At 43.4% G+C, this 27,889-nt stretch overlaps 1 protein-coding gene across 6 annotated transcripts in view; it reads left to right on the forward strand.

Annotated features, from left to right (window-relative positions):
- TDP1 (tyrosyl-DNA phosphodiesterase 1) overlaps nt 1–27,889 on the forward strand; it is a 92,646-nt gene that overhangs the window by 54,583 nt on the left and 10,174 nt on the right. For 4 of the 6 annotated variants that reach the window (XM_042990332.1, XM_042990335.1, XM_007094970.3 and 1 more), the window contains 2 exons: nt 15,168–15,270; nt 27,599–27,707. In XM_042990332.1, the coding sequence (XP_042846266.1) occupies nt 15,168–15,270; nt 27,599–27,707 (212 nt within the window). Of the gene's footprint in view, nt 1–2,848; nt 2,894–15,089; nt 15,147–15,167; nt 15,271–27,598; nt 27,708–27,889 lie in introns of those variants that run through there. The other 2 variants (XM_042990337.1, XM_042990338.1) reach the window with 2 other exon arrangements.

Raw genomic sequence — 27,889 nt, forward strand, 5'->3', positions numbered from 1 at the left:
GTCTCTTCATGTACGTCAATAGTTCTTTGCTTTTCAGAATTAACAGACTATCTTTTTTAAGTAGTTTAATGAAAAATTGAGCGGAAAGTACCCTTTATCATCTCCCTTTCCTCCATTGTTAACACAGTTGGATTGGTGTGAGACCTTTGTTACAGTTGATGAGCCACTATTGACACATCATTATTAACTGAATTCCAGAGTTTACATTAGGGTTCATTCTTGGTGCTGTACATTCTGTAGAGGTTAACAAAAGTGTGAGGAGAGGTATCTACCATTACATTATAGTGGTAGTCCTAAAATCCTCTGCACCTCACCTATTCATCTCTCCCTAACTACTTACTCTGTTGCCTCATGCTCTGGCAACTGCTGATCTTTTTACTCTGTATAGTTTGCCTTTTCTAGAATGCCATCTAATGTTGGAATCATACAGGATATAGTCCTTTCCGATTGCTTCCTTTCACTTAGCAATATGCATTTAAGGTTCCTTCATGACTTTGATAGCTAATTTCTTTTTAGTGCTGTATAAGAGTCCATTATCTGGATATGTATCACAACTTGCTGTCCATTCCTGCTGAAGGACATCTTGGTGGCTTCCAAGTTGTGGCAATTAAGACTAAAGCTACTATAAACACCCACGTGCAGGTTTTGTGTGGACATAAGCTTTCAACTCCTTTAAGTAAATATTAAGGAGCAGGATTGCCGGGTTGTATGGTGCAACTATGTTTAATTGGAAGAAACGGCCAAACTGTCTTCCAAAATGGCTCTATCACCGTGCATAGTCACTGGCAAAACATGATAGTTCTTGTTGCCAATATTTGTTGTCAGAGTGTTTTTTGATTTTAGGCCATTCTAACAGGTGCGTATTGGTATCTCCTTTTAAGTTGCAGTTCCCTAATGACAAATGATGTGGACCATCTTTTCTTAAGCTTATTTGCCATCTGTATATCTCTTAGCGAGGCATCTGTTCAGATCCTTTGCCAATTTTTAAATCAAGTTATTTCATCACACCCGGAATTCGCAATAAATTTTTTTTTATTGAAGTATAGTTGAAATACAATATTTTCAGGTGGACAAACTCAGTGATTCACCAGTTATATACATTGCAAGATGCTTACCATCAGTGTAGTTACCATCTGTTACCAAAGTTATTAAATACTATTGATTATATTCCTTATGCTGTACTTTGCATCCCCATGACTTACTTATAACTAGAAGTTTGTACTCTTAATCTTCTCACCTATTTTACCCAGCCCTTGACACCCCTCCCCTCTAGCCCCTCTGAATCTAGTTTTCTTTCCTGAACTATATCCTGAAGTTCATTAAAATCTTTCCACTGGTAATAAGCTCTGAGTTGTTTTTGGTAAAACTACCTTTATTTTTGCCCTCATCTTTGATAATTTAACTGGATTTAAAATGCTAAGTTGACCGTTATATTCTCCCACTTTCTTTTTCTTTGGCTTTGAATTCATTCGTTGCTGTTGAGAAATTACTATTGAATTACTATTCCTTTATGGGACATCTGTCTTTTGCCTCTGCCTACTTTTAAGATTTTTCTTTATCTTTGGGGTTCTGTATTTTACTACAACAGATCAATAGATGGGGTTTTCTTTTTACATAGTCTCAGCAGCGTGTGTTGTACCTTAGTCTAAAAATCTGGTTTTTCAATAGTTCTCCAAGATTACTCGGAGCGTAACTTACCTTTTTTTACTTTTATAACTCTTACTAAATGCATGTTAAACCTTTCCAATCTTTAGCAATTTATTTTTCAGTGCTTTGCCTCTGGGTTGCTATCTACATGATATCTTTAAGATCTCTCTTCTAGTCCATTAGTTTTGTTTGTAGCTGCAACTGGTGTGTTATTTTATGTATCAATTGAGTTTCTGATTTCAGTGGCTATGTTTTTCACTTTGGGACTTTGTAAAAATACAGTGTGCTTTGTGGTTTATAACTTAGAGTCGGGCTGCAGGGTTCACATTCATGCTTCATCACCTACTACCTGTGAATCCATGGGCAAATTATTTAACTTTGATTTTTCTCCTCAGTTAAATTAGGATAATATTATAGATATACTATAAGTATAGACATCTAGTAGTTTAGAATGAGAATTAATAAATTAAAAGATAAACAACAGATGAAACAGTGGGTGGTATGTAGTATGCGCTGGGTATTAACTGCTGTTGTCACATTTGCATTTTTGTATCATTTTTTATTTTACTCAAATCATTTTAAATACATTTAACTTTAAATTTCCATCCAACCAATTACCTGAAGCTCTTGGAAATCTAATACTATTTTCTATTGGCTTTGGCTCATGATAAATTGAGATTATTTTCTTATCGGTGTGAAACTTGGGGTTTTAAGTGTCTCTTCATTGAGACTTTAAGAATCTTCTGTGGCCTGTCTCTGCCCATCTTTTCAAGAGCCCGGAACCAGTGTTTTTTAGTATTTTGACATGGGGTAAGACACATTCCTGGCACTCCAGTATTTAGAGATCAGGTAGAAGTGACCAGAGAGATTAGATTGAAAGTAGAAAACCACAGTTTACCTTTGGAAATTCAAGGAAAAATGCTTCCTTTTTAAGGGAGGATTCTGGATGGGGTATGAAAGTTTCATGCTGCTAAGAGATCGAATAAGGTGAGGTAAAAGAAATTTCCATTGGATTTGATAATGTGGAGGATTTCTGTGACTTTGAATGATTGCAGTATAGTAGTATGGGGAGAAGCTTTATGAATGGATATAATAGATTGAAGACTAAATGAGATTTTTTTTTGTAATATAGCTAGTATAATAAGATGAGATATTTGAAGGCACAAAGATCATAAGGAAGTAGAACTATCTTTATTTGTAGGTTGTAAATAAGGAGTTAAAAACCATCAAAAGCATCAAATAGCTAAAAATTAACAAAAGCTGTGGAAGACATCTACACTGAAAACTGTACATAAAACACTGTTGAAAAATTTAGAGAGGCTTCTGGGAAGATGGCGGCGTAGGAGGACACTGGGCTCACCGCGTCCTGCTGATCACTTAGATTCCACCCACACCTGCCTAAATAACCCAGAAAACCGCCAGAAGACTAGCAGAACGGAGTCTCCGGAGCCAAGCGCAGACGAGAGGCCCACGGAAGAGGGTAGGAAGGGCGGCGAGGTGGTGCGCGCTGCACGGACTGGCGGGAGGGAGCCGGGGTGGAGGGGCGGCCTGCCTGCCAAGCAGAGCCCCCGAGTCTGGCTGGCAAAAGCGGAGGGGCTGGACGGAGTATTTTCGGACAGCAAGCGGGACTTAACATCTGGAAGGTTACAAGCTAACAGCTCTGCTCGGAGAGCGGGAGGGCTGGAGGACAACGGGAGGGAGAGTTGTTGAGCCTCGGACGACAGAGCACAGCTTGGCGGGGAACAAAGGCGCTTGCCAGCACCATCTCCCTCGCCCGTCCCCCAGCCAAAATCCCAAAGGGAACCAGTTCCCGTCACGGAACTTGCTTGCACCGTGCAAACACGCAAACACCCAACGCTGTGCTTCTGCGGATCCATCCCTCCAGCGGGTCTGACTCCCTCCTGGTGCTGCAGGGCCCCTCCCAAAGCGGATCTCCAAAGGAAAAGCGAGCTGAGCCTTCCCCTCCCGCCCCTGTGCACCTTGCCAATCCACCCCAGCTAATACACCAGATCCCCAGCACCACAAGCCTGGCAGTGTGCAAGTAGCCCAGACGGGCCACGCCACCCCACAGTGAATCCCGCCCCTAGGAGAGGGAAAGAGAAGGCACACACCAGTCTGACTGTGGCCCCAGCGGTGGGCTGGGGGCAGACATCAGGTCTGACTGCGTCCCCGCTCACCAACACAAGTTATTCAAGACAGCACAGGGAAAGTGTCCTGCAGTTCTGCACCACTCCAGGGACTATCCAAAATGACGAAACGGAAAAATTACCCTCAAAAAAACCTCCAGGAAATAACGACAGCTAACGAACTGATCAAAAATTATTTAAACAATATAACAGAAAGTGAATTTAGAATAATAGTCATAAAATTAATCGCTGGGCTTGAAAACAGTATAAAGGACAGCAGAGAATCTATTGCTACAGACGTCAAGGGACTAAGGAACAGCCAGGAGGAGCTAAAAAATGCTATTAACGAGCTGCAAAATAAAATGGAGACGACTACAGCTCGGATTGAAGAGGCAGAGGAGAGAATAGGTGAACTAGAAGATAAAACTATGGAAAAAGCCGAGGAAAAGAGAGAGAAAAAAAAATCCAGGAGTATGAGGGGAAAATTAAAGAACTAAGTGATGCACTAAAGAGAAATAATCTACGCATAATTGGTATTCCAGAGGAGGAAGAGAGAGGGAAAGGTGCTGAAGGTATACTTGAAGAAATAATAGCTGAGAACTTTCCTGATCTGGGGAAGGAAAAAGGCATTGAAATCCAAGAGGCACAGAGAACTCCCTTCAGACGTAACTTGAATCGATCTTATGCATGACTTATCATAGTGAAACTGGCAAAATACAAGGATAAAGAGAAAATTCTGAAAGCAGCAAGGGATAAACGTGCCCTAACATATAAAGGGAGACCTATAAGACTCGTGACTGATCTCTCTACTGAAACTTGGCAGGCCAGAAAGGAATGGCAGGAAATCTTCAATGTGATGAACAGAAAAAATATGCAGCTGAGAATCCTTTATCCACTAAGTCTGTCATTTAGAATAGAAGGAGATAAAGGTCTTCCCAAACAAACAAAAACTGAAGGAATTCGTCACCACTAAACCAGCCCTACAAGAGATCCTAAGGGGGATCCTGTGAGACAAAGTACCAGAGACATTGCTACAAGCATGAAACCTACAGACATCACAATGACTCTAAACCCATATCTTTCTATAATAACATGGGTGTAAATGGACTAAATGTGCCAACCAAAAGACATAGGGTATCAGAATGGATAAAAAAACAAGACCCATCTATTTGCTGTCTACAAGAGACTCATTTTAGACCTGAGGACACCTTCAGATTGAAAGTGAGGGGATGGAGAACTATTTATCATGCTACTGGAAGTCAAAAGAGAGCTGGAGTAGCCATACTTATATCAGACAAACTAGACTTTAAAGGCTGTAACAAGAGATAAAGAAGGGCATTATATAATAATTACAGGATCTATCCATCTAGAACTAACAATTATAAATGTCTATGCGCCGAATACAGGAGCCCCCAAATATATAAAACAATTACTCACAAACATAAGCAACCTTATTGACAAGAATGTGGTAATTGCAGGGGACATTAATACCCAACTTACAACAATGGATAGATAATATAGACACATGGTCAATAAAGAAACAAGGGCCCTGAATGATACATTAGATCAGATGGACTTGACAGATGTATTTAGAACTCTGCATGCCAAAGCAACAGATGATACTTTCTTCTCGAGTGCACATGGAACATTCTCCAAGGTAGATCACATACTGGGTCACAAAACAGCCCTTCATAAGTTTACAAGAATTGAAATTATACCATGCATACTTTCAGACCACAATGCTATGAAGCTTGAAATCAACCACAGGAAAAAGTCTGGAAACCTCCAAAAGCATGGAGGTTAAAGAACACCCTACTAAAGAATGAATGGGTCAACCAGGCAATTAGAGAAGAAATTAAAAAATATATGGAAACAAATGAAAATGAAAATACAACAATCCAAATGCTTTGGGATGCAGCGAAGGCAGTCCTGAGAGGAAAATACATTGCAATCCAGGCCTATCTCCAGAAACAAGAAAAATCCCAAATACAAAATCTAACAGCACACCTAAAGGAAATAGAAGCAGAGCAGCAAAGACACCCTAAATCCAGCAGAAGAAGAGAAATAATAGAGATCAGAGCAGAAATAAACAATATAGAATCTAAAAAAACTGTAGAGCAGATCAATGAAACCAAGAGTTGGTTTTTTGAAAAAATAAACAAAATTGATAAACCTCTAGCCAGGCTTCTCAAAAAGAAAAGGGAGATGACCCAAATAGATAAAATCATGAATGAAAATGGAATTATTACAACCAATCCCTCAGAGATACAAGCAGTTATCAGGGAATACTATGAAAAATTATATGCCAACAAACTGGACAACCTGGAAGAAATGGACAAATTCCTAAACACCCACATACTTCCAAAACTCAATCAGGAGGAAATAGAAAGCTTGAACAGACCCATAACCAGCAAAGAAATTGAATCAGTCATCAAAAATCTCCCAACAAATAAGAGCCCAGGACCAGATGGCTTCCCTGGGGAATTCTACCAGACATTTAAAGCAGAGATAATACCTATCCTTCTCAAGCTATTCCAAGAAATAGAAGGAGAAGGAAAACTTCCAGACTCATTCTATGAAGCCAGTATTACTTTGATTCCTAAAGCAGACAGAGACCCAGTAAAAAAAGAGAACTACAGGCCAATATCCCTGATGAATATGGATGCAAAAATTCTCAATAAGATACTAGCAAATCGAATTCAACAGCATATAAAAAGAATTATTCACCATGATCAAGTGGGAATCATTCCTGGGATGCAGGGCTGGTTCAACATTCACAAATCAATCAACGTGATACATCACATTAATAAAGAAAAGATAAGAACCATATGATCCTGTCAATGGATGCAGAAAAAGCATTTGACAAAATTCATTGTCGTTTCTTAATAAAAACCCTCGAGAAAGTCAGGATAGAAGGAACATACTTAAACATCATAAAAGCCATCTATGAAAAGCTCACAGCTAATATCATCCTCAATGGGGAAAAACTGAGAGCTTTCCCCCTGAGATCAGGAACACGACAGGGATGTCCACTCTCACCATTGTTGTTTAACATAGTGTTGGAAGTGCTAACATCAGCAATCAGACAACAAAAGGAAATCAAAGGCATCAAAATTGGCAAAGATGAAGTCAAGCTTTCTCTTTTTGCAGATGACATGATATTATACATGGAAAATCCGATAGACTCCACCAAAAGTCTGCTAGAACTGATACATGAATTCAGCAAAGTTGCAGGATACAAAATCAATGTACAGAAATCAGTTTCATTCTTATACACGAATAATGAAGGAACAGAAAGACAAATAAAGAAACTGATCCCATTCACAATTGCACCAAGAAGCATAAAATACCTAGGAATAAATCTAACCAAAGATGTACAAGATCTGTATGCTGAAAAGTATGGAAAGCTTATGAAGGAAATTGAAGAAGATATAAAGACATGGAAAAACATTCTGTGCTCATGGGTTGGAAGAATAAATATTGTTAAAATGTCAATACTACTCAAAGCTATCTACACATTCAATGCAATCCCAATCAAAATTGCACCACCATTCTTCTTGAAGCTAGAACAAACAATCCTAAAATTCATATGGAACCACAACAGGCCCCGAACAGCCAAAGTAATTTTGAAGAAGACCAAAGCAGGAGGCATCACAATCCCAGACTTTAGCCTCTACTACAAAGCTATAATCATCAAGACAGCATGGTATTGGCACAAAAACAGACACATAGACCAATGGAATAGAAACCCCAGAACTAGACCCACAAAACTATGGCCAACTAATCTTTGACAAAGCAGGAAAGAATATCCAATGGAAAAAAAACAGTCTCTTTAACAAATGGTGTTGGGAGAACTGGACAGCAACATACAGAAGAATGAAACTAGACCACTTTCTCACACCATTCACAAAAATAAACTCAAAATGGATAAAGGACCTGAATGTGAGACAGGAAACCATCAAAACCCTAGAGGAGAAAGCAGGAAAAGACCTCTCTGATCTCAGCCGTAGCAATTTCTTACTTGACACATCCCCAAAGGCAAGGGAATTAAAAGCAAAAATGAACTATTGGGACCTCATGAAGATAAAAAGTTTCTGCACAGCAAAGGAAACAATCAACAAAACTAAAAGGCAACCAATGGAATGGGAAAAGGTATTTGCAAATGACATATCAGACAAAGGGCTAGTATCCAAAATCTATAAAGAGCTCACCAAACTCCACACCCAAAAAACAATCCAGTGAAGAAATGGGCAGAAAACATGAATAGACACTTCTCTAAAGAAGACATCCAGATGGCCAACAGGCACATGAAAAGATGCTCAACATCACTCCAACATCGCAGGGAAATACAAATCAAAACCACACTCAGATATCACCTCATGCCAGTCAGAGTGGCCAAAATGAACAGATCAGGAGACTATAGATGCTGGAGAGGATGTGGAGAAATGGGAACCCTCTTGCACTGTTGGTGGGAATGCAAACTGGTGCAGCCACTCTGGAAAATACTGTGGAGGTTCCTCAAAAAATTAAAAATAGACCTACCCTATGACCCAGCAGTAGCACTGCTAGGAATTTACCCAAGGGATACAGGAGTACTGATGCATAGGGGCACTTGTACCCCAATGTTTATAGCAGCACTCTCAACAATAGCCAAATTGTGGAAAAAGCCTAAATGTCCATCAACTGATGAATGGATAAAAAAATTGTGGTTTATATACACAATGGAGTACTACGTGGCAATGAGAAAGAATGAAATATGGCCCTTTGTAGCAACGTGGATGGAACTGGAGAGTGTTATGCTAAGTGAAATAAGCCATACAGAGAAAGACAGATACCATATGTTTTCACTCTTATGTGGATCCTGAGAAACTTAACAGAAACCCATGGGGGAGGGGGAGGGGGAAAAAAATGAGGTTAGAGTGGGAGAGAGCCAAAGCATAAGAGACTTTTAAAAACTGAGAACAAACTGAAGGTTGATGGGGGGGGGGGGTGGTTGGAGGGAGGGAAGGGTAGGTGATGGGCATTGAAGAGGGCATCTTTTGGGGTGAGCCCTGGGTGTTGTATGGAAACCAATTTGACAATAAGTTTCATATATTAAAAAAAACTTTCAAACAAAAATAAATAATAAATAAATAAGAATTTAAATGTGTGGAGATATAACCTGTTCATGGATTAAAAGAGTCAATATTGACATCAGTTGCTCCCTGCTTCTTTGATAGATTTCATTACAATCCTGATCAAAATCCCAGCAGAGTTTTTGTAAAAAATCAACAAGCTGATTCTACAATTTGAATATGCAAGGTGTTTAGAAGTGGCAGAAGAATTTTAGAGAAGAACAAGCTGATACAACATTTACATGTATATTGGGGCAACTGGGTGGTTCAGTCAGTTAAGCGTCCAACTTCGGCTCAGGTCATGATCTCAGTTTGTGGGTTCAAGCCCCACATCGGGCTCTATGCTCACAGCTCAGAACCTGGAGCCTGCTTCAGATTCTGTGTCTCCCTCTCTTTCCTCTCCTCCCCTGCTTGCGCTCTGTCTCTGTCTCTCTCTCTCTCTCTCTCTCTCTGTCAAAAATAAACACTAAAAAGAAAAAAAAACTTACACATATATACAAAGGATCTAAAATAGCCAGGATGGTTTTAAAGAAGCGTACTTACAGTACCTGATTTGAAGATTTGGCATAAAATGGGAATAAGACTGGTATTAATATAAGACTAGATATTCTTATCAATGGAATAGACTCCAGAAATAGATGTAATCAGAGACTTTTGATAAAGGCACCTGGAGGAAGGTGGTTGTTTTCAGTAAATGGTGGTAAGGCATTTGGATATTGATGCAGAATAATCAAGCCATGGCCTAACTTAGGCCATAAACAGATTAATTACAGATAGATGATAGACCTAAGTAAGAAAGCTAAAACTATGCTGTGAAAACTGAAGGATATTCTCATGCCATTGTAGTAGGCAAAGATTTAGTAGTTGGCACAAAAAATGCACTTGGCCATTAAAAAATTGATGGGCTTTTGGGCTTCAAAAATATTTTAGAAATTGATTTCATCGGAAGACACCCTTTGAGGATGGATGAGGTTTTCTACACAAGACCTCATCCTCAGAAGATGTAAAGGAAAAAATTCCAACTTGGATAACTCCTCCTCAAAAAGGGAAAAAAAGCAAGCAAGATCTTCTGAAATATAAAGAATTTTCATAAATAACTTTAACAAACTGGGAGAACATTTGCAGCATAGTTATAATACATGAAAAGCCCTGGGAGGCAAAGTAATGGCTCCTCAAAGATGCCCTAATTCCCAGACCCTGTGAAGGTAGCAGATGGAATTAAGTTTGCTAATCAACTGACCTTATCATGTGGGAGGTGACCTGAAAGGGCTCAGTGTAATCACAGAGGCGCCCCAGTGCAGAAGAGGGAGAAGTCCAGAGTGAAGGCAGTATGACCGCTGACCTTGTTGGCCTTTGAGGGTGGAGGAATTGGAGACACAGAGAATGTAGGTGGCCTCTAAGAACTGGAAGAAACGAGGAAATGAATTCTTCCCTAGAGCCTCCAGAAGAAATACAACCCTGCCAGCGCCCTGATTTTAGTCCAGCACGTCCCATTTCAGACTTGTAATCTCCACAAGTATAAGATGGTAAATTTGTGCTGTTTTTCGGTCACTAAATTTATGGCAGGGCAGCTATAGGAAACTACTGCATACCTGTGTACTAATAAAAAAGACAAGTAACATAATTTTAAAATGGTCACTTCATAGAATTAAACCTAGATGTCCAATAAATATGGTTAAAAATACTGACCACCACTAGTAATCCGAAATCAGATCGAAATGAGATCTATTTTGCCTATTATTTAGCAAAAATTTTCATAGATACCCATCCAGTGTTCTCAAGGATCGAAGAAAAGAGTGTCTTGTACATTGTTGGTGGCAGTCTAGATTGGAAAGACTTTTTAGAAGGAAATGTGACCGAGTCCATCAAAATTAAACCTTATTTCCTTATGTATATCTATATACAGCTTGAATCTTCACAGTGAGTATCTTCCCACATCACTCGTGAAACTTTCTTTCAGTACATAGAAAGCAACAGAGCCCAAGGGCAATACAAGAAAAAAAATGCAATGTAAATGCAAAACAGAAGGTAACCGGGGTGGGGTGGGGGGACACGCATACTGCCTGCGGAGTTTTAGGACAGGAGTGACAGCACCATTAGCTAGAGTTTGTGCTTTTCTCTCCTTGTCACACAGCCTTTCTGTCCACATCTCCTCTTACATCTACTGCCAACATTCTGTTTTTTGCATCTGTCTGTGAAAGTATCCCATCCCCCAGCTCTGGTCGTCTAAGATGTCTTGCTAAAAGCTCAGCCTGCTAGCTTTGTCTGCACTCTTTGCAGCTGCTGCCTAGATTGAGGGCTAATGATGAAAGAAATGTTTTCAGTGGACACATGTTCCCATAACAGTCATCTTTACGTTTTTGTACACCTTCTAACAAAATCTGAACTCCTACTTCTTGTGAGCATTTTGTAATGTATGTAATTGTCAAATCACTGTTGTATACTCAAAATTGATATGTCAACAATACTTCAAGTAAAAATGAAAATATGTAAGTAAAGTTCTGAATCTTGAAAGTAAACTCAATGAGCCGCTCAAACCAAATGCTGGGAGGTGGCAGATGATACTACTGGAGATACCCGATTTTAAGCTTTTAAAGATTGTCTCAGAGGTCACCTTCATTGCTCCCTTCTCCGTTGTTGCATGGCTGTTTCCCCAGCATGTTCCCCTGAACATGGAGATAAGGCTCCCAACAGTGACCTCCCAGTGAAAATCATGGATTCTTTCTGGCTGGAATACATAGGGGGAGGGCAGCTGTCTAGTTAGATGTGAACGTGTCTAGTCATTGTAGACTGTTGTCCAGGAAGGGATTATGGCCTCATGGACCAAAACCCCGTCATTCTAGAGACAAGAAATGAATGGGAAGAAGAGCGCCTTGGCATGTTGCTGTTAGTGGGGAAGCCAGGACAGAAATCCTCTCTCCTGATTGGGGGTCCCCGGATCTTTTCTCAACATTGGCCTGCCTGCCTTCTCCATGCATCTTGGGTGGAATCCGATGCTTTCCTGAGCTTTCCTTTAGGAACTTTGTTACACATTGTCAGTCAGTTTAAACATACTCTTAAAGGTTTAAGTGTTGGGCAAAATTTCCATATTAGGGACTGAGATCAGGTCCCTAATTAGCAGGCATGTTCTATGAGCTGTGGCAGGGTCATCTGCCAGATGGGCTCTGTCATTAAGGGGTCTATAAATTGCCGAGTTGAATAACTGACCATTGAGTAACTTAGTTGGGGACTCAGCAGCAAATCCTGTCGTGGGTTTGCAATGTGTCTGTTCAGCTTAGGCTGAACTTCGTTTTTCCAGAATTCCCTTGTATGTTTCTGGTTGGGGTGGGCCCCAGATGAGATTGTTGTTGGAGATTTGGAGGGCAGATGGGAAGTAGCAGCTCTTTTTATAACCCACACGTTGTCCTTTTGAGCCAGCTCACTCTGTTGGCAAGAAGCAGCGGCAGGACTTGTGACTTTTGCACCCTCTGCAGGATCCTGCTTCAGCTTCTCTAATACCTGGGTCTCACCTGGTGTGTTTAGCTCCGTGGTGAAGGGCCCAGCTTCTGCAGGACACCTACACCCCCAGTGCCAGAGGCAACATGAATAGGCATGGTTTTAGTCTCTACTTGTGGCTTTAGCTCCTTGCCTGTGGTTCTAGCTTGTGTATCCATCCTTCCTGTGTATCCATCCTTCCCTGACTTCTGTCAGCCCTACAGACTTCAAACTCCAGCATCAGGGCAAAGATGGCCTTTAGAGACTGCTTTAAAAGCTCCTGCAATTACTTAAGTCAAATTTCTGTAAATTATATGTATTTTGTACACACTCTAGTGGTTCTGCTTCTCTGGTTGAACTGTGACTGCCACCCACTTGTCCCCCAGAAGCCAGTTTGATTCACCTTTACTTAGCAGCTTGGGCAAAGTTTCTGTTGGGCAGTACAACTTTGGCTGTCCTTTAGAATCCTCAACTTTCAGAATCCTTCCATACCCTCAAGAATGTAAGTAAATGAAAAACCCAACCCTCTTTGATAAAGCATCATTTGACCCCCAGCAACAACAAAATAAACCTGAGCATTGGCAAGGGAGAGGGCAGCTCCATCCAGTAGGAGTCAGAAGAAAACTGAAAGAACAAGGACAGAGAACAAGGTAGAAATGAACTTGAGTAATGGCAGTGGCCACAGCAAGAAGCCAAGACCTGCTGTGGGCATAGATCCTGAATGGAAGAGAAAAGTTATAACTCCTTTGGAGTTTTGGAAACAAAAGAGTTTGTCATAGGCAACCTCGTGGTGTCCCTGTGACACCCACAAGATACCTGGGTTTCTGCTGGACACTTAGAGGTACCTGTCTACACCACACACACTGCAGGCAGGGTTAGAGTTTGGGAAAAATACCCCTTGTCCTGGCTGCCCTGGGTACCAGTGATCCAGAGTGTATTTAGATATTAAAAAAAAAAAAATCATTAGAGATGTTCTTTCAAGGAATATTGATTTATCACCTCAACAGCTTACAAGTGACTTTCAGTCCAATTATAAAGGATATAGTTTAAGGTTCCGGATGCTTAGAATTCTATTAGAAGCTAAATACAAAGGAGGGATTGGAAGAAACTATCTGAAGAGGGATCTTCATAGTCTCCTTTGACCTTTTTTGTTTTTCTTTGTTTTTGAGAGAGAGGCAGAGCATGAGCAGAGGAGGGGCAGAGAGAGGGAGACACAGAATCTGAAGCAGGCTCCAGGCTCAGCACAGAGCTTGACGAGGGGCTTGAACTCACGAACTGTGAGATCATGATCTGACCCGAATTTGGCCACTTAACCAACTGAGCCCCTCCATTGATCTTTACCTTGGAATAAGCCCTCAAGAAGAAAATGTGACTAGTAAAGAATGAAAACCGGCCTGCTAGAAAGTTCCCCTGGCCTGTGATGGTTAGATGCTACAAGTCAAGGGAGCAGTCAGGCACTAACATAGAAAGTGGGGGAGATATTCCAAAGGAGACTGCTTCTACTTCACACTCACTAATTGGTTGTGCCATTAGACCTGTGGCTTTGCCCAGGAGGTCACCGTGTCTTACTAATGGGTGAGAGACCTAAAAGCAAGCTATTATCTTGGACTTGGAAAGTAAACCATTTTCCTAGGGTCCTATGACCCCTGCATTTTCCATTTTTATGATCCATCACAGACCATGGTATTCATGATAGTGGCCCTTGAGCATCAAAGTAGTTTCTTGTTCTCAGTATGGTCCATTAAAGAAGGTAGGGATGTCTGTCCATATACTTTGTTAGCTTAATTGTTTTAACGGTTTTCTTAGCTCTGATTTCCATAGTCCTCCTCTGTTCCCGTAGGACCTTCAACAGAGATGACACTTTTCACCTTACTTGGTAACTGTTTCTCTTTGACTCTCTGATTTCCTATTATGGCTTGCTTTAGAAGAATACTTGATGCCCCAGTGAAATAATCTTGAAATAATTCTGTTTTCCATGAAGTCAGGCTCTAAGGGTCTGAATAGCTGAGAATATTCCATATTCTTAAAACAAAGTAGAATTTGGGTGAGCCTTGTTGAGGAAAAACCCGTTGATGATGGGTTTACAATGAGTGGCAAGTGAGAGTCCTCGGCCTGGTTTGGTGCAGGAGAGCATGTTTCTAGGGAAGATACTGCAGAGCTTAGGTCTGTTCCGAGCATCCTGATGGCATCTTGGCACCTTCTCTCTGGTCACTTCCAAGGCTCACTTCCGCTGCATCCTGTCATTTTTAGGCATACCCACCACTCTCTGCCCGTATAAAACATGATTCTGAACACACCATTACTATATGGATACAGATGCCGATCAGGAACCCTCAGTTGTTTTCTTTAGACTGAAAGTAGAAATGAGCACTTCCTGCCCCAAACTAAAGGCAGAAAAAAGGAGTGTGAAGCGTAAGATGTTATGTAAGATTATATTGACGTGATTTTTTCTTACGTGCTACTTTGTTATGTAACACAGGCACCCTGGCTACACCAGAGTCATGGAAAGAAAGGCCTTTGGACAGGGGAAAAAATAATCTAAGAAAGGCTGATCATTTTAATAGCTGTCCTCGGGGGAAAATGCAGATGAGGATGAAGCTATCCCAAATTGATTAGATACATCTTGGGGATTATAGCACGGCAGGATTTAACGTTCCATTTCTAAAAAACGCATTATTCTGCCAAACACTGAATGAATGTGATTGCAGCTATCTGTGTTTTTGACCAGGGTCTTGCAGCTGTGAAAGTTTGACCTGCACTGAAATACCTCATCGAGTCAGCCCTTTCTGTGTCCTTGTCCCTGCAGCGCGAATCTGTCCAAGGCCGCCTGGGGAGCATTAGAGAAGAATGGTGCCCAGCTGATGATCCGTTCCTATGAGCTTGGGGTCCTTTTCTTGCCATCAGCATTTGTAAGTTCACGCTTGAAACTGCCTGAGTGGTCGCATGTGGAACAGGTCAGGTGTGTATGTTCTCTTCCTTTGGTCCCGGTGACCTGAGGCCGGGGTTCTAACCTAAGCCTGTGCTGACACATACGTTTAGCATTCACTATTCTGGGTGCAGCAAGATTGCTGCTCTCGCGGAGTATACCTGGTGAGAGACTGAGGGTAATTGGTTTGGGTAAAGTTAATTGCAGTATGTATGTATGTATGTATGTATTAGTTTATTTTTAAACTTTTTAAAAATGTTTATTTGTTATTGAGAGGCCGAGAGACACACAGCATGAGCAGGGGAGGGGTAGAGAAAGGGGAAGGCACAGAATCCGAAGCAGGCTCCAGCCTCTGAGCTGTCAGCACAGAGCCCGACGTGGGGCTCGAATTCACAAACTGTGAGATCATGACCTGAGCCGAAATCGGTCGCCTAACCAACTGAGCCATCCAGGCGCCCCAGTTAATCACAGTATTTAAATATTGCGGACCATAACGTGAAGATGTGTTACAAGGCGGTAGTGACAGGTCACCGAAGGGATGACTCAGCCAAGAACAAGACGTTCCTTTGGAGGAGGTCTTTGGAAGCTGGAAGGCTTGAGGAAGGTTGACGGGTACTTAGGGAGAGGAGCAGGCAGGGTATCCCAGGTTAGGGGAGTGTCAAGAGCCCGAGTCGGGAGGCCAGGAGGCTCACAACAGCTACTCGAGTAGGAATTCAGGGGGTCACAGGACCTGTGCAATCAGACTAACTGGTAAGCCCCCTGGAAACACACCGTGTAGGAAGCTGTGACTCTCTCAAGGTGTCTGGCACAGCCAGCTTATCTCCCAGCTTGGAACAGCTCTGTTTCTGCAGCTGAACACCAGACAGGTGGCTGGTTTTCATGTCAGAACTGGTCGCACAGGCCCTGATTTCTACATATTAAAATCACCTTTGGCCCAGAGAGACCTTCTCACTCTAAGGGGCATACAGACCCCAAGACCACCGTCTCACCCCTCACATACTTGGTGGAATGCAGTCGGAACTGCCCACATGACAAGATGGCCAGTGCTTGTTTTCTTTTTTCGCCACCTGCTGTACTTGAGCTTACGATAAACATACATATGATGCAGCGCCATCGTAAACCACGTGACTAGACCAGAAGCTTCAGTGAAGGAGCACTGCCTGCTTGTTCTCAGGCTTCAATCCAGATCTATGTGAAACGGCATGCCAGAGAACAAGCATCCCCACTCCACCCTGCCCAAGTGTCCTCACTATCCCCTCCCCGCTGTAGTGAAGTTCTTTTCTCCCTCTCTCCTCCTTCGTCAGTCTTTATCCATCCTTTTCTTCTCCAGCTCAGAGGGGTTTTGCTACAAGACTGTCAAATAGGCCTCTCCAGAGGGTAATATAAGATTCTAGCACATCTTGTTGCTTTCCTAGAGTCAGAGCAGATCCTGACAGTGCTTACAACTGAAGACTCCCCTCTGTATCCCTGGAGGCAGATGGTTCCCCTTTTTCTGTAGACAAGGATGTGACTTCCCTAGGGTTCCACAGCTGTCCGGATTCCAGCCCTCAAACCACAGTCTCTCACTGATCCCTCCTGTGATGTTTCAGCATTATCACAGGAAGTAGTAAATTCACAACACTGGAGCGGTAATAGGCAGTAATTTGGTGTGACTTAGTGACTGTAGCTTTGAACTAAGGCCAAGATTATCTCCCAGTAATAATTTAAGCAATGGAATAAGTTCCAGGTCCCTTTTGTTTGGCTTTTGTTGTCCGAATTTGGAAAATTCTAGTTGTTTCTAACTATTCTGACTCAATTCCTCATCATGAAAATGGTAGTGGGAAAGAAGTATATTGTGCTTTAGGTCCTCTAGACCCTTCTAAGCTCCTAATTTTACTTCTGATTCAGTTTCTGACTGTACATTAGACCCAGCTAATAGAGGAAAAACTGGGCACAGTCATTTAGAATCCCCAAATTAGATTCTTTCTTCTATACTGTTGGAATAAGAAAGAGCCCCCATTATAGCACATCTTAGGTAGAATAGATTCAGTTATTTACAAAGACTATCAGGCAAGAATAGAAAAAAATGGATTCCACCCCTACTATGCTAGGCCGACAGATTCAAGAGTGAAGCCCCAAGCAGGGTGACCGTATAATTAATGTAGTGACTAAAAAGATAGGGTTTTATCCAGCAATCCGAGTTCCTTGGTTTGTCTAGAAATACAGATCCTAGTACAGTGCTTTATAGCAGGCTTCTTACATAACACTAGTAATGACCCCAGACTGTCCCTGTCTTGTCATCAGACGTTTCTGGGTGTATTGTCTGTGTCCTTCACTGAACCATAAATCATTTGGGCAAAGGTGCCAAAATGAGGCGTGTAGACAGTACACAGAAGTGCTTGACCTTACCCTCCCAAGGAGCTTCCTGGTCAAGTTGAGCTATAAGGGCATTTTAAAAAGGCACTTCTGTTGAGAAATGTCCATGTGTGGCCTAGGTGCTATGACCTGTGAGAGAAGTAACTGGCCTGAGTGAGCAGAACCCAAAGGGCTGAATGTGGATACTTGGGTCTTTTTCTTTGCTCTTGACAGCATCCAGCTTGAGCTTACACAAGCCCACAGAAGGGGGCAGTTTCCTGAAAAGATGTGAAGGAGAAGGTCATGGAATCGGTGGCCCAGCGGAGACTTGGGAGGGTGGAGCCGGTCCAGCGCCAAGGACGCCCGCAGTACGCTGCCTGTCTGGGTCGCTGCCCTTGGTGACTCCTCCCCTGTGGCTTCTCCACTCATTTGCCGGCCGTTCCGCATGTACAGATAGCTCAAGTTTAGGTCTGCCTTTCACGCCTCTCTACTGTCCTGACCCTGTCCCAATAGTGGGCCTGTTTCCAGAGAAGGGCAGATGTTGTGAGTTAGGAAGCCACCCCAGAGATAGCTACTGCCAGAGGGTTTCCCCCGGAAGTGAGTCGATGTGTGTTTTATCAGTCTGCATAACACCGTGTCGGGATTTTGCAGCATAGGAGCCTTTGTCCTTAAGCTACTATATCACAGCATCTATGTCACTTACCGGTATGTGAAGTTTCTGGAAAGCCAGTGGACCTTTGCTTGGCCTTCACAGAATTAACATACACGGTTTTGACTCTGAGGGTAACCCAGAGATCTCTGCCATGAGGTGATTTGTCATTTTGCTGGGGTAATTCGAACACAGAATGAGACACTCAGCTTCTGAAAGAGAGACTGTCTAGTACAACAGCTCCACGGCCCCCTCCTCAGAATGTATCCCAGGCTCATAACTGAACATTCTGGCTGCCTGGAAGGACCATTCAGTCACTTGGTTCAGCTCCACCAGCTCCCCATGCCTGCGTTCAGTAGCCCTGGGGATAGGAGGAGGAACAAGATGGAGTCTTCATTCTCATGAAAGCTCCTGGAGAATTTTAGGAAGCAGACAAGTTATTATAGTACATGACGACAGCTATAGTGTGTGGGGTTCAGAATACAAAGACTCTGAGAAAAGACCTGGGGGCCCCGGGGAAGGCTTCTTTAAGATCATATTTGACCTGGGTCTTGAAAAATGAGTATGAGCTTAGCCTGCCGTCAGGAGAGAGGATGCTTCTAGCCAGAAAGAGCAGTGCATGTTATGATCGAGAAGCAGCAGGCCATTCCGTGTGCCTGGGAAGGGGCTGGGATGTGGGCCAAGGCCTTGAGGTTGGACTCCTGTTTGGAAGGAGACTGGCAGGCAGGACCCACTGGAATTGTACTTTGTCCCATACAGACAATAGAAAGCTGCCAGTTTTTTAAGCAGCATTAGTGATCTCATCAGGCCATTTCTCAGAGAATTTGAAGCTTATAAAATACACCTCCAATCATGATAATTTAAATTATATTATTCAAAAGATACCTGAGAATAATAAGGGCCTTGTAGATCTCCTCAAATCCTCTTGATCACTTAAGCTGCGTTATTAAAACAATTGATTAATGATTACTATTACCCTCACCCCATCATCCTAACTCAAAGTGTGCAAACTCATTTCTGACTCCTCTTTTACACCCAAGCTTAGTGCTTAATGCTACTTAACTTCCTTAATGCTGCTTGATAATGGGTCACTTCTGGCATTCCTGCTGCTACCGTGACCAGAGACTGTCAGTTCCTGCCATAGTACCCTCCCATCATCCTTCCCAAGGCTGCTTCCAAGCTGCTCTCCACCCGGCTGCCAGAATGTCTTTGTAGACCACACATCAGATTGTGTCACCTACCTTCAAATCTTGTAAGATAGAAGCCAGATTCCTTAGCATGGCCTACTTTTCTCTTCAGGCCCTGACTCCTGACTACTCGGGCCTGACCACTTCTCTTGTCTCCCGCCCTTCATGTTCCAGCCATGTGGAACTACGAGTTTCCGTTATGGGTCGAGCCCGTCTGTGTTAGGGTTCTCCGGAGAAACAGAACCGAAAGGATGTGTAGATACATATAGAAAGAGATGAATTGTGAGGGATTAGTTCACATGATTTTGAAGACTAAGAAGGCCCAGCCTCAGCCATCTGCCAGCCAGAGACCCAGGAGAGTTGTTGATATGGTTCAGTCTGAGTGTGGAAGCCTGAGGGTCAGGAGAGCTAATGCTTTCGATCCCAGACTGAGTTCGGAAGACCTGTGTCCCAGCCAACAGAGCAAATTCGCCCTTCCGTAACCTTTTTGTTTACTCAGGCACTCAACACATTGGATGATGCCCCCTCACACCGCGGGGTGGGGGGCAGTCTTCTTTATTCAGTCCACTGATTCAAATGTTAATCTCATCTAGAAACACCCGCAGAGACACCCAGAGTGATGTTTAACTGGTCGTCTGGTATCCAGTGGCCCAGTCAAGTAGACACCTGATAACCACCATGTCCTCATTCACCAGCCTTAATCTGTGCCAGGAACAGCACCCCTACACCCCCCATACCCCCTGCCTCCGCAGTCTCCACCCCAGGTGCCCCCACCCCACCCCACAGCTCTCTAGATCCTTGGCTCATCACATATCCCCCGTGTTACTGTTTACTTGAGTGTCTCCTTGACTAGACTCTGAGCCGCTTTCTCGTAGGGCTTGGAGCATCTGGTCGTTGATGTCACTTCCTTTAAGTTCCTGGAGGGCACACTGTCCTTTCTGTGAGGAGAACAAACATGGAAGTCAGTAGCTCCGGAAACCACTTAATTTAGCACAGTGGCTGTTGTGTGTCGTAGGTGTTCAGATATGTTCATAAGTAATACGCACCGTAGAATCACTCACCTAATTAAAGCTCATGTGCATACATACACTTAAGAGTCCCTTGCGGTACTTAAAAATGCCGATGCCTATATATTTAATAGATGGTCTTAAAATTTCTGTAGCCATTGATGTCAAAATGGTTCCTGATGAGAATGCAGGTTGTTGTAAAACGAGGCCTTATGTTTCCCTCTTTAGTACTAGCAGGACCTGCCTTTTAATGTTTTCCGTTACAAGTTTGCCAAATAGACTTAATACCCAGTTCTGTAGTCCTTTCTCTAACTGGACATCATCCAGAATCCGGTTTCTTGAGGTCAGCCCACCTTTGTGCTTCTTAGGCAGAGCTCCATGTCCAAAACACCCACGTCTCTGAGTTATCAGCAACTGGAGTTGCCACTTTTGTCCTTGTTTAGTAGGACATTCTGATCCTTGTGTTCCAGAACACTGCCTTGAGGTTAGCATTGCAAACAGGCAAGTTTTGGGTACAGAACGAAGGGTCTCAGACACTGCTGAGGCAGTCACCTAGAAGGAACCTCAGCTCTGCACTTTCCCACAAAATAAGGACCTGTCACTCAGGAACTAGTCATTGGCTGAGTGAAGGGACATTTTCTGTGGCCTCAAAGTAGTGGATGGAGAGCCACCATTTTTCATTCATCAAAATAAAGATGCTATTTGAAATCTCTGGGCTTGATCTGAAAGCTAAGTTCTGGTAACCAAACATTGATTTGTTCACATTTTTTTTTCTGCTTTTAAATGAATGAGTTAGTAAACACATCATTTCAGGATGAACCTAACTTGCCATTAGAGCCAGGTAGTCGACAGCTTTTCCTTTGTGAACACTTTCAGGAGCTTTAGGGATTAATGTCAACTGACTGTGTACCTAGCACTCAGCTATTGTTGTTACACAGTAGGTGGTTAAAGACTGTTCTTTTGGATCTAATATTAACTTATCAAGTATATAATTTGGCAGGGGGGTTGTCCCTTTAAATGTATTTAACTTTTAGACTAATTCATTTAGGTCCAAGAAAATTAGAATATAGGAAAGATCCGATAATTTCCAAGATTGGTAGCTGTATTCCAGATCTTAAGGCATCCTTGAGTACATCCAGGAGATACAAGTTTTCTGTTACGGACTTCATACATTTTGGTGTTTATTAAGCACCTACTTTGTCAGGCGCTGACTCGTCCTGGGCTTGAACCTGCCTGGCACTTTGTGACTGCAGCAAGCTGCTCCTGATCTCTGGAAATAATGTGCATGACCATCTGAGAACCCGAGATCAATATCCAAGATGGTTTCCTCCAGACAAAGGTAGCCTGAGCTTTCCTGCACTTGCCTTAGCGCTGAGGGGCACCTCGGCCCCCTCCTGAGCCCTAGATTCATTTGCCCCCAAGATGGCAGGTTCTCTTTTCTGTCATCAGAGTCAAAAATGCTTCAGTCAAATCCACAGGAACTTTGTCTTCAAGTCTGTCTTTTCTGTTCTGGTTAAACTATTTTATTGTCTTTTTGTTGCCGGAATTGGTAAATGCCACAAGTATTTGCTCTCCTAGGACTGTGGCCTGGCTGGAAGAACTAATGAAATGCACGGGAGCCACCTTCTTAGCTTCCTCCCCTCCCACACCGCTTCTGCCCACCTGCTGTCTGTTGAGGCTGGGACTAAGGGTTCCCCAAGGGGCCACAGCTGGTCAACACCGTTTCAGGTGGAGTTTTTTCCCAAGCTTTAGTGTTCTCCCACTGAGCCAGTAAAGCCCCATTCTGGCATTCTCCTCCTCCTCTCCTGTCCTTGCCCGGTTGCCACAGCCTGTCCCTTCTGCCCTAGCAAGAGTTTTGCCGCCTGCTGCTACAGGTCCTTGTCATCTTCTCTGGACTGATTCCGTCTGTCCCCTTGCTCCCCATCTTGGCTACGGCTTCACTTCTGAAGCTCCTTGCGCCCCTGCCGGGGTCTGTGTTCCTCTGACGTTAAATCTGCAGTGTCTCCTCTTGGCCCACGAGACGACATCCAGAATCCTTTGTGTGACACCACGGCCCACTGCCACCTGGAGCAGCATGCCTCCCGGCCGCCGTTCTCTCCCCTCCCCCCCTCCCCCCCTCCCCCCCACACACCCAGGGCTCCGGGCACCCGTGAGTGCTTGTTGGCAGATGGGTGAGGTAAGCTGTGGCACTGGTGGCACACTGCCACTTACTAGTTGACTGATCCCGCGCCACTGTTTGCCTCCATTAGAAACCGAAATAATGTGGAAAGAGAGCAGAGAAGAACAGGTTGGAGAAATCCCAAGGATCAAGCAGAGGAACTCTCTAGCAGCACACGGTGTTAGAGGAGCCAGAGTGACAGTGGAGTTGGAGTTCTGCTTGCCATCTGTTAGGCTTTGGACCTGTTACTTCCATAGGCCTCCTTTTCCTCCGTATGAGGTGGGGACAGTGCAGTAACGAACTTGTAGCATCGTTTGAGAATCGAGAGCTAATTGTCCGTAACCTGTTGAAACAGTGCCTGGCAGTCAGCAGTAGCCGTGTCAGCATGTAGCCCAAGCAGTTCAGCAGAAGGTGGAAGGCAGAGGTGAACGCAGTGAATCCACATCTTGACATCATACCCATGGTGACGGGATGCTCTTCCTTTCCTCCTTCTGTACTGCACCCCACCACAGGGACGTAGCCCTTTGCTTGTCAAAACCCCACCCTTCTCGGGCCTGTTGGGTTCACTGTCCTCCATGAAGACTTTTCTAAGCTCCCACCTGGAAACACTTGCACTTGGTCACATACTGCGTTATAGGAAGGACAAGACAGCTACCTTCCTGTAACTCGCTTCCTGGTCAATTAGTCCATCTTTGAATAAGAACCTTCTAGAAGGTTCACTGTTCTTGCTCTTTTACCCAGGAAAACTTGATGCCTTGTATAGGGTTTTACTGTTTGAGGATGCTAGTTGGATGCAGCTAAAAAGTAAACGACATCTCTAGATGAAATTTGAGCGTGGTTCTTGTTCTCTGTGATTGAGCTAAGCTAAGCCTCTAAACCTAATCCGTCATGGTGATAACAGTTCTTCTCCTCCCGGAGCTGAAGGCAAAAGCCAGTAATTTCTCCAGTGTGATAGATGTCCACCCTCTCACCTGGTGTTTTATAAATATATTGTCTTAAGTGTCTTTTAAGTATCTGTGCCTGGGAGGGTGCCTTCCTCTGTTTTATAAAACGCCAAGTGATATCACTCTGATATATAAATAATGATAATTAGAAGACAGCCTCAAATTATTTGACATCCAGATTGAAGGGAAAAGTGGTACTTTTTTTTTTTCCCCCCTGTAATACCCTAGAATTTGGATCAGAAATGGCATTCAGGAAAAAAACATATTGCTCCCTGTCAGACATGGATGGCTCAAAGCTTCTTCTTTGTGAAGTAAGACACCACGGATGGAAGCCTGTGCCAAAACCTGTTGGGACATCAGATCTGGGCCAGACCATAAAGATCCTCAGTGCTTTGCCATGATTTGTTTGGAAATAACAGAAATAGACCAGGAGCCAAAGAAGAGGGAAGTTGTTTTATGTAAAACTCCACGTAAAGTACTTCATAGTCATTAAATTGACCTCATTTCCCAAACTCTGGCCTCTTTTCAAAAATGTCAAGAACCAGGGTTTCCAGAATTTGGTGCATCCTGATTTGGCCTGCTTTAATATAACCTCGTAAATTTTCAAGGAATTCTTTTGTCGTGGCTCCTGGTGGGGAATGTGAGACCATTTGTTTGCTTAGTTGAAGAACAGAAGACTAAGAATCAGTAAGTCAGGGTTTGATTTCTAGCCTTACGACTTAATAGATGGATGGCCTTGGGCGACTATTTAACCTCCAAATGTATTTGCTTCCCTGTAAAATAGGAGTAATTTCATCACAAGAGCACCCTGAATATACTCCCTATACTAATTTATATCCATGTGCCAGTCACTGTTCTGAATAACTGACTTACTCTCAACATACCATTTAATAGCTGAGGAAACTCATGCCCAGAAAGGTTAAGTAATTTACCTAGAGTCACACAGCAAGTAAGTGATAATGCGGAAGAATAGATTAAGGTCCAGAACTTGTTGAAGGTAAGCTGTGAAGAGGGATGCCAGTGTGACTGTTGTGCAGATGGCCCAGCAGCCCTCTGCAGGGTGGAAGTGTGGGTGAGGGGCAGGCTGCAGTGTCCCTTTCCAAGCGTCCTTGGTCTCCCTGCCCGCTTCCTCCTCTGCCCTCGTATGTCCCTGATTTTTTATTGGGTTTTCCTTCAGTCTCTTTCAAATCCATTTCCTTCTCTTTCCACTGACCTCACTCTCCCGAACTCCCCTCGTTTGTGTCTCAGCTTTTGTTACGATGCTTGATATTTGTATCCACATTACTGTATCCACTAATCCATCTCCCGGTGGCGTGGCAGCCACTCTCAGTCTTCTGGCTCTCACAGTTCCCAGTTGGGTCTGTTCTCATCTGTGCCCGGCTGCATTTATATTGGAACTTCACAGTTCAAAACCCTGCAACTCCTCACTGTATGTTAGAGTAAGGACCACGCTCTTTAACTGGGGTCCTGTGATGCTTTGGTTTGTAAGTGACAGATAATCAACTAAAACAGTGTAAGAAAAAAGGCAAACACGGAGAGTGAGTCCCTTGCTTCAGGCACAGCTGAATCCAGGGGTTTGGGGCCATATTATCAGAGTTAATTTTGAAATACGTGAGAGCCCCCAGCAGCTCAAGGCTCCCATCTTACCAAATGAGCTCCCCAACAGAAGGATGGTCTCCCCGCCCCAATGGCTCGGACTTGGCCCACATGCCCGATATCCTGAGTCACCGTGGCATGGGGTTGGGCCCAGTTAAATAGGTACGAGCCACAGATGTCCATACTGCTTCCCATTCAAAACATTGACGAATCTGGTTCTCTCCAATGTTCCTCAGTCCTCTCCCTGTGCATTAGGTTATTCACTCCCCATCCCCCTCACGTGGCTGCGGTATGCTTTTCCAGCTCTGCCTTGAGTTATGCCGGTCTCCCTTGATGTTCTTTCTTGCCATCTCTTTGTTTATCAAAATTAGACCAATTTCTCAAGGCCCAGCTGTTATCTTTGCTACAAAGCCTTTCCTTATCCTACTACTGGCAAAAGGCATTTCTTCCTTTTCTGTCTAGAGTTCAGCAGGCTATCACTTACTGCCTTTCACTGTGTTAATAGTCTCCACCTTCATCATTCTGGACCTTTCTTCATCGCACTTACCTTTTCATAGGTCTTCGTGGGTACAGAGCACTTAGGCGTTGATTTTCTCTCTGCAAAAGCCTATAGAGTAAGCAAGCAAGGTACCTCTATCCTAATTTTGCAGTTCAGTGTTGCTTGAACACCAGCTGCACACCAAGACTGGGTGTTGACATGAAAGACATTTTACCATGATGACATCCAGATGCTTTATTCAGATTTTACAAATGAGAAAATTGAGCCCAAGTAAGTAAGTGGTCAGGTGTACCACTGACCATTGTTTTTAGCTCCTGGAACATGCAAACTCTTTGCTGCCTCTGCGACTTTTCAGAAGCTATTCCTTCTGCCTGGAATATTCTTTCCACTCTCACCTCTCCTAACCCTACTCCTCTTCCAGATCCTGATTAAAATGTCACTTTTTTAGGGAGACTTTTGTTGATCATTTCCTTCCCCCAACTCTAAAACAAGTCTCCTTTTCTCTCCCAGTACTCCTCTGTTTTTCCTCACAGTGCTCATCACAAATTGTAGTTACTTTACTTGGATAAATGCGTATGTTTGATGCCTCCCCACTAGACTGTGTACCCCACGAAGACGGGGACAGTGGCATCTTTAACTCTTAAGCACTCAGTGCCTGGCACTGATGCCTGACACAGAGGAGGCACTCAAGAGATACTGTGTCGAGGGGCCCCTGGGTGGCTCAGTCCGTTAAGCATCTGACTCTTGACTTTGGCTCAGGTCATGATCTCACAGTACATGGGACCAAGGCCTGCGTCGGGCTCTGCACTCCGCGTGGAGCCTGCTTGGGATTCTCTCTCTGTCCCCCCTCCCTCAGCCTCTCCCCTGCTCATGTGCACTCGAGTGTGCGCACTTTCTCACTTTCTCTAAATAAACACTAAAAAAAATGTGTTGAACGAACAAATGCAAATATCAGCCGTTCTCACAGCTCAGTAAATGCCAGAGCAATGTTAGAGCTCAGGTTGCCTGAAGCCCTGGTTAGCGTAACTCCCGACTCTTACTGTGTCCTACTCTGTGCCCATGAGCAGCCTCCCCTACTAAGTTATGTGATCACCAAGACTAAGAACTATTCGAGTTCTTTGTATGGGTTCCAAAGACATTAACCCTGTTGAATATGTGGGTATTTAGATTATGGATGGTAGGTACCTGTTTGGTTGTGTGGACAGAAGGGACGAGAGACGGACAGACAGACTGCCTTGCAAGCAAGGTGCCAGGATAACCCATAAAGGAAACCAGAAGAGGATGATAATGTGTGGAGGCAAGAGGAGAATGAGTCTAACGTATTGTGCGCCTGCCCTGCTGCACAGGCCCTGTGCTGGAAGGCAGTGGTGGTTAGAAACATCAGCCTAAGTACAGCACGTTAACTTGTACCCTGATAAGATCTAAAAATAATACCCTATTCTGGAGTTCTTGGAATAAACCTTCCATTTTGGTGAGTCTTGAAGAGTTTTTGTTTTCATATTCCTATCATATTATATTGGAACACTTTCGTTATACATGAAGGCAACTTTTATTCTTACACCAGAGTGAGCAGCCTGTTACTATAGCAATATTGAAAGTATTTTGAGGTATTTATATACAGTCTTCTACACACTCCTTCAAACTGTACATAGCAGTTAGTAGAAATAGGCTATAATATCCAAAATTGTTTTTCTCTCTCTTTTCTCTATTAAACTTCTGTGAACTTGGTTATAATTTAGTTTTTAAAATGTGAGCCTTTTATTTTCGGAAAGATTAATTTAGGGGAGTCGTGAATATATCTGACCTATGAAACATCAAAAATAGCTCTGAAATAATTTGAATTTTGTTGTGAGTACCATCAAGATATAATTGCTGCATGAGATCTGTCTTTTTCAGCAAATACGGTGCAATCATAGATTCCTTCTGTGTGTCTGCAGGGCCTGGACAGCTTCAGAGTAAAACAGAAATTCTTCTCAGGGAGCAAGGAGCCAACATCCTCCTTTCCTGTGCCATATGATCTTCCTCCAGAACTGTATGGAAGTAAAGGTAGGACACAGGTGAAGGGAAAGTGTCCGTGTTTTACACCAAAAGAGAAACAGTGCCGAGGAGAGAGCCGTTGGTCTCCCAGCGGGAGGTTGGCTCATGGAAAACTTTGGAAACGCAGGTTTGAGGAGGCCCCTTTGCTGCCCTGTCTGGGGCCGCAAGAGCTGTGGTTCTTGAAACGGTTG

This window comes from Panthera tigris, chromosome B3 (genome assembly GCF_018350195.1).
Source record: "Panthera tigris isolate Pti1 chromosome B3, P.tigris_Pti1_mat1.1, whole genome shotgun sequence".
Taxonomy (NCBI): domain Eukaryota; kingdom Metazoa; phylum Chordata; class Mammalia; order Carnivora; family Felidae; genus Panthera; species Panthera tigris.